General features: G+C 66.1%; 1 protein-coding gene across 1 annotated transcript; it reads right to left on the bottom strand.

Annotated features, from left to right (window-relative positions):
• Positions 1 to 3,392: 3,392 nt before the first annotated feature.
• EMIHUDRAFT_252460 (hypothetical protein) lies at positions 3,393 to 5,344 on the bottom strand (the record flags this gene model as incomplete). The annotated part of the gene is made up of 3 exons (XM_005788366.1): positions 3,393 to 3,434; positions 3,557 to 4,189; positions 4,343 to 5,344. The coding sequence occupies 3 exons, from the start codon at positions 5,342 to 5,344 to the stop codon at positions 3,393 to 3,395; spliced, it is 1,677 nt and encodes a 558-aa protein (XP_005788423.1).
• Between the last annotated feature and the right edge of the window lie 1,486 nt (positions 5,345 to 6,830).

The raw sequence follows: 6,830 nt of genomic DNA, 5'->3' as shown, positions 1-6,830 counted from the left end.
GCGAGGTGAGATCTTTGCAGAGCCACTGGTCATGCACCGCCGGAGCCGGAGCGCAGGGGACGTGCCTCCAGCGCCAAAGCCGGAGAACAACGTGACGAAGCGCAGGAGATGGGGGTCGCAGGGAGGAGAGCCGAAGGAAGTGGCGCATTTGCAGCAGCCCTCGCAGCCGCAGCCGCAGCCGCAGCAGCGGCAGCCGGCGAAACATCAGCCGTCGAAACAACAAGCGCACCCGCTGCCGCCGCTGCCCCAGCAGCCGGACCCAGAGCAGCCGGAGCAGCCGGAGCAGCCGCAGCCGCCGCAGTCGCCGCAGCCGCCGAAGCCGCCGGAGTCGCCGGCGTCGCCGGCGTCGCCGGTGTCGCCGGTGTCGCTGGAGTCGCCGGGGCTGCCGGAGGGGCCGCAGGATCAGGAGATAGAGCCGCCCAGATCTCCGGTGCTCCGATCACCGCCCAGGTCTCCAAGCGCGGCGCTCCGTGCACGACTGGCCTCGTGCTCTCCCCGATGGCGCTCACACGCGCGGCGCGCGGCCAAGGCGGTACAATGAGGCCAACGTGGTACGTGCACGCCCCCTACCGCCCTAGCCCCTACGGCTTTACGGGACAGCTCCAGGGCCAACTGCATGAAGTTAGAAGTCCAAGTCTCGCCTCGCGGAGTTGCAGAGAGAGGTGTTTAAGAGATCTTGCGCCGCAAGGCGCTTTTACTTGCCGCGGGTGCATGCCCCCCAGCGCCCAGGCGCGGAGCTCGGTCGTCCTCGTCGGTGTCATATCATATGTGTGGAGAAGTTTACCTTACCTTACCTTACCTTGTCATATCAGCGAGTTTTTTGTATTCGTTTGACGACCCAGTGGCAGCTGGAAGACAGGAAGAGGTGTGTCGCGTGTCGGCTAGAATTTTACGAGGTGTTTAGACACTGCAGCCGTGTTGATAGTTATTAGCGCTCTTAATACTAGCTCAAGCCAAAATATGGTGCAAGGTGCAAGCGTGTGCAGGTTACGTATCTAGATACTGGCTCGCGCTCTGACTGTCGCTAATCGGCGTGTCCTCTCCAACCTTGTTCCGGCGGTCTGGCGCTCGCCTGTACGACGCCGCTCATCACGGCGCACAGCGAGGCGGAGAGGGTGTCCACTTCGTCCCGCGAGTCGAGCAGCTCGCCGAGCGGCTGGTCACTCTCCGCTCCGCTAGTCTTGACGCCCCGACTCCGCGCGTCGCCGGTAGCCTCGCGCCGCCTCTGCCGCTCGCGCCGCTCCTCCGCCCGCTGCGCCTCGGCTGCCGCTCGCCGCGCCTGCGCCAAAGTGGACATTCAGTGCACGTTCAGTGGGTAGAGAGGTGGCTCTCTTGGGTGCGGCGGCACTGCTGGCGGGCCGCCTGCTGCTCCGCCTTGAGCGCTGCGATGGCGTCCTGGTGGCTGACAGACGCGTCTCCACGTGGCCGCTGCCCGGGTCTGGCGCCGTGACCGCCGCGGCCGCGGCCGCCGGCTGCCACCGCCTCACTCGCGCGGACGCGGAAGCTCTCGGGCTTGAAGCCGCCTCTCCGCGCTGCGGCCTCTGCGTAGTAGGCTGCCGGCCTGGTGCCTTCGACATTGCAGGCGGCGTCGGTCGACGCGAGATGAAGCCCGGCAGCCGATGTGTCAGTCATCCGCGGCGGAGGCCCGGCTTCGTCGATTTCTGTGACTTGACGAGTGGCGGCACGTGCGTTGGCACACTTGACAGCACCGCACGAGAAGCAGGACTGGCGCTGGCCGAGGTTGATCGCGCCGCATGCCGCGCAGACCCAGTCGCGGAGGCGCATAATCCACAGAGGTGGAAACAGTGGGAGGAGGCCAGGTGCCGGTCGGGGTGGGGAAGGAAGCTATCGAGGGGGCCGTCGAAGCCCGAGAGAGAACACAATTCGACCCAGCGGCGGCGGGGTTCGGACTTTTTGCGGGTGTGGTGTGGTTGACTGGTGTCGCCTTCCCATCAATCAATCAATCAGTCTGGTGTGTCGAGCTCCTGTGTGGCCGTCACCGCCCGTCTTGCGTCCACCCATACCGCGCCGGTGTCCCAGTCGTTGGTCGGACTGTGTTTCGCCTTCCTATCTTCTATCAAGACCAAACCCCCCCACCTGCTAACGGGCCAGGCCTCTAGAGACAGGACCATACCCCCCCACTCCCCTCCCTCGCCCCACCGCCGGTCGCCTTAGTTACTGCTAGGCTCCAGGAGAGAGCTGGCTGCAGACACCGACACGCACACTAGATCGCGCCGTCTTCCACGCCAGCACCGGCCGCCCCTGGGCCCAGCCGCCGCACCGCCACCGCCTCCTCCGTGCCGGCCTGGCGCCACGATCAGTCGAGGCCCTCGACGAAATCCATTGGCAGCGGCGGGGCCGCTCCTGGCATATCGCCGGTCGCACCCGCGCTCGGCGAGTACAGAGTGTCCGCTTGGCGCAGCAGCTCGTGTGCTCGCTTGATGCAAGCCTCGCGCGCGGCCATGCTGCGTACGGTGGCCGCGCAGCGCGACGAGTCATCGGCGGCCGCGGCCAGCTCCGCTTTTGCGGCCTCAGCTTCGGCGGATGCAGCGTCTCGCTTCTGCTTCGCGGCGACGAGCGCCTCCTCCGCCTTGGCCGCCTTGGACCTCGCAGCCTCTGCCTTCGCCGCGGCCGCCCTCTCTGCACGCGTCGCCTCGACTAGCGCCTCCGCCTTGCGCGACGCCTTGGCCTCTGCCAGCGAGCGCTCCCGCTCGGCACGGCCCTCCTCGGCGCGGGCGGCGTCGAGCTCGCTCTTGGCCGCCTCAGCCGCCGCCTCTGCCTCGATGCTCGCCTTCCCGCTCGCGCTTGGCGCCGGCGCTGGCGCTGGAGCAGACACCTCCGCCGACACGTCCGTCTCTTCCCCCGCCTCCGTGCCCGCCCCTGCCTCCGAGTCAGCCTCCGAGTCCGCCGCCTCCGCGCCATCCGTCTGCGCCGCCTCCACCTCACCCTCACCCTCGCCTTCGCCCGCCTCATCCTCGAAGGGCCCAAGCGGCTCCCCCTCCGCCTCCATCTCCTCGTCCGCAACCTTTCCCACCTCGTCCGCCTGCGCCGCCTCCGCCGCCTCCGACTCCGCTCCGCCAGCCTCCTCCACCTCCATCGGCTCCGCGTCGTCGGATGGCATCGGCTTGCGCGTGCTGCCGGGCCCGAGGTACGGCGGGTCGGGCTCGCCCAGGAAGCCGTCCGGCAAGTCCGGCTCGTTGAGCGCCCGCTGCTGCCGCGCGAGGTCCGCCTCCTTGTACTCGGGGCTCCACGGCTCCTGAGCGGCCGAGCGGGCATACACGTCCCGCTCGCGCTCGCGAATGGCCTGGTCGGCCTCCGCGTCCCTCGCCTTGACCTCCGCCATGTTGCTGACAGCGGCGGCGGCGGCGCGGCGGCGAGGGCGAGAGGCCCCGTTAGCCCGGGGTTGCAAAGGCGCGCAGCAGGCCGCGGACGAGCTGCAGGCTGCAGCCGCCGGCCCCGCCTCCTCGTTGATGACAAAGTCAGCGAGAAAGGCTGCCACGCGTCGCGGAAAGGCCGCCCCCTTCTCCGCCCCCTTGTGCGACGTCAGGTCCCGCACAGTCTTGCGGTGCTTGCCGAAGCGAAGCCAGTGATCGCAGCCGTGGCCGCCTTGTCCGCAGCGGTAGGCGTCGTCCTGCAGCTCGGCGGCGAGGCGCGGGATGTTGGTCCAGAGCATCGTCTCCTTCTCATACTCCTCGCCAAACATGCAGTACGACACGATGCGCAGCACCGCGCCAAGACCGCCCTCGCCCTCCTTCTTGATGACGCTCTTCGCAATCGGCTGCAGGTGCATGCCGCCGCACGCGTTCCACGGGTTCTCGATGATGAAGCGCAGCTTGGGGTTGCGCTTCAGCTGGTCGAGAAGGATGTCGACGAGCTTGACGAGCACGCGGTTGGCCTTCTCCGCCTCCCCAGTCACGCCACGATACTGGTTGGACGGGCCGCGCTTGTGCTCGCTCTGCGCCATCTTGGAGTACGTGCGGCACTCGGGCGACGCGTGGATGAAGTCGAAGACGGGAAGCTTGGAGATGTCAATCTCGAGGATGTCGTGCTCGTACAGCTTGGTGGTCGCCTGCCGCATCGTCTCGCCCCACTCGACGCGGTCTCCGAAGCGCTCGTGCAGCGTCACAATGCAGCCGCGCTCGCTCAGCGCCCGCGAGAGACGGCAGGTGCCGCCGAAAAGCTCGAGCGTCTTGAGCGGCACGGGCGAGGCAAAACCGCCGCCGATGCCGCCGCCGCTGCCGCCGCTGCCGCCGTCGATGCCGCTCTCCTCGTCAGCGGGGCTCGGCTTGGTCTTGCACCACGTGAGCCCAGACCAGAGCGGGCTCAGGCCGGGGATGCGGACATCGCCCGACGGCCCCTTGCCAGCGTCGCGTCGCGCCGCCTCCTGCGGCGAGATCTCGCGTAGCTCGCTCTCTGGGACCGTCAGGCTCTTCCTGGCGCCGTTCGAGAAGTTGATCTTGCTCATGCGGACCTCGCGGGGGTTCTTGTCGCCCTCAATCTCCTTGTAGTAGTGCATTGAGGCAGGCGAGTGGTAGCCGCGCCCCTCGATCCAAACGAAGGCCTCAACGTCCGTGGTCGTCTCCTCACCGGACGAGACGACGTCCTCCGAGACAGTGCCCGTGCCCGAACGGGTCGAGGCGCGCTCATCGCTCGACTCAGTCTCAGACGAGCCCTCGTCGCAACGCTGCCGCTTGGGCAAAGGGGCACCCTCGTCGCTCGACTCGTCGCTCGACTCGTCGCTCGACGCGTCTTCGGCGCCGTGCTTGAGCTCAGTCAGCGCCGTTGCCGCGAAGCGCTCGTGGCGCTTCCACGCCTCCTTGGGGCACGACGCCCTGAGGCCTTCCGGGCCGCGGTAAGGGTGCGGCATAGCGAGACGGCCGTAGTCCCGCTTGGTCGACCAGCCCGGCGGAAGTTCGTGCCTGGCCTTGCCGCTCTTGCGGCGCTTGGATGGCGCAACAGAGACCGTCGCCTCGCTGTCGGAGCCGAGCGCATGCTTCTGCTCGCGCGTGTCCGCCACACTCTCCTGCAGCTCGTTGAGCAGGTCGCTGAGCGCGCTCACGTCCTCCGCCTTGACGGTGCGGCTTGCCTCGAACGAGGAAACACGTGCGAGCCAGTCGCCACCGAGCGCGTGCGCGTCCTCCTTGGTCCAGTTGTAGAGCTCGCGTAGCATGCGGATCAGACCTTGAAAGCCGGCGTCGAGCGGCTCGAGCTGCTTGAGGCGCATCTGAAAGTCATGCACAAACTTCTTCTGCGCCTCGTCTGAGCCTTTGAGCTCGCGCCACTCGATGAAGTTCTCGAGCTCGGCGAGCTTGTCGGTTGCGTGCTGGATCATCTTCTGGAGCATCTGGGAGACGGAGAGCGTGTTGAATGAACGTGGGCCAGCTGGACGACCCAAGCGACCCAAGCGGCCGGGACGTGTTCAATATTCCACACAACCACACCGCCCCGCCGGTCAGAAGCTGTGCTAGCATGCACTGGTTAGTGGGGCTGCACGGCTGGTTCGTGCCACCAGGTAGCAGGTCTTGGGCAGCAGCCCATGCTAAAACAGCTCGGCAATGCTTGCTGGGTTGGGGCGGTGGGTGGGTTGCTGGCTGCCCCAACCCACATCAATCAATACGTAGAAAGACAGTGGCACCCCCGGGGGCAAATGATAAAGTGTTGAACGCGTGGTCGATTGAAACGTCGGGGTCCGGAGAGCTCTGGCACGATGCCCGCAAGCACACAAACGGCTAACCTCGAGAAGGCTAACCGTTGTGGTCGCAATGCCGGGCGTCGGGGACATGGCGCGTCGAATGAGCAGCTGGCGGAAGCGCACTTGCCGCACTCACCGGGGACATCGACATCGAAAGGACAGCCGGCTGCGTACCTGTTGAGCTGACCACCGACGACCAATTCCAGCTGAACGACCATCCGCGAGCCGCAGTGCAGGCTGTGCGACTGGCTGGTGGTACAGTGCTCTGGATGGAGCAAGGCCAAGAGGGAGATGGGGAGGGTGCTTTGTGAGTGCCCTTCCGTGGATGGTTGCGAGAACAACTCCAATGTTCCTCATCCGCAGCGGCCGAGATGCGGAGTGTGTGTAAGCGCGGAGTGAGCGCGCTCGTTGAGACGTGCGCAGAATTCAACTTCGAAAGAATGAAAATGCAAGGGAGCGCAGGCCGGTTGATTTTCTCTCTTTCCCGTGCCCAGAAAGAAAGAAAGAAAACAGACAACCCAAGGGAGGGATGGGAGGACGGAACGCCGCCACCACACAGGGATTTTAAGGAGAGGTGTGTGGTGCGCTAGCCGTCGCCCACCCTAGGGAGTCTGCCTCTTCCTATCTCTCTTCGCAGTCTCTCTCCGATTCTCGCTGCAACCTTCATGCCACCTCGCGGTCGTCCCACTCTCGTCGTTCTCTCCCTTGTCATTTCCTCCTCTGTCGCGTCGTTCCCTTCTGCCTCGTCCTGTGACGCCGCCGCCTGCCGGTCCCTTGTTCTCGCGGCTTCTTTCGCCTTTCGGCGCCCAGTGCCGCGCTGCATTTTAAATTCTTTTCTACGCGAAGACGCGTCCCTGCCATGGTCAACAAACACTGGGCGCTGGAGTTCACGTGGAACCCCGCTGTCGACTCCGGCGGCGACCGTCGAGACGAAGTCCGAGCTCACCTCCTCCTCCGCGCTGAGGGCCTCATCTTGAACCGGGGTCCGGTGTGCGCATTCGCATGCGTTGATGACGGGCTCGGCCTGCGAGCCTTTGCCGTCCTGAGGGCAGGCAGGCAAGCAGAGAGCTGGTTCCGCAACAAGTTCCAGACCAGCAAGTTCCAGACCGGATCATGGAGCGAGTCGGAGGTTGCCCCG

This window comes from Emiliania huxleyi, assembly GCF_000372725.1.
Source record: "Emiliania huxleyi CCMP1516 chromosome Unknown EMIHUscaffold_1351, whole genome shotgun sequence".
NCBI lineage: Eukaryota > Haptophyta > Isochrysidales > Noelaerhabdaceae > Emiliania > Emiliania huxleyi.
The sequence above is the reverse complement of the archived record's forward strand: the minus strand, read 5'-3'. Positions and strand labels throughout refer to the sequence as shown.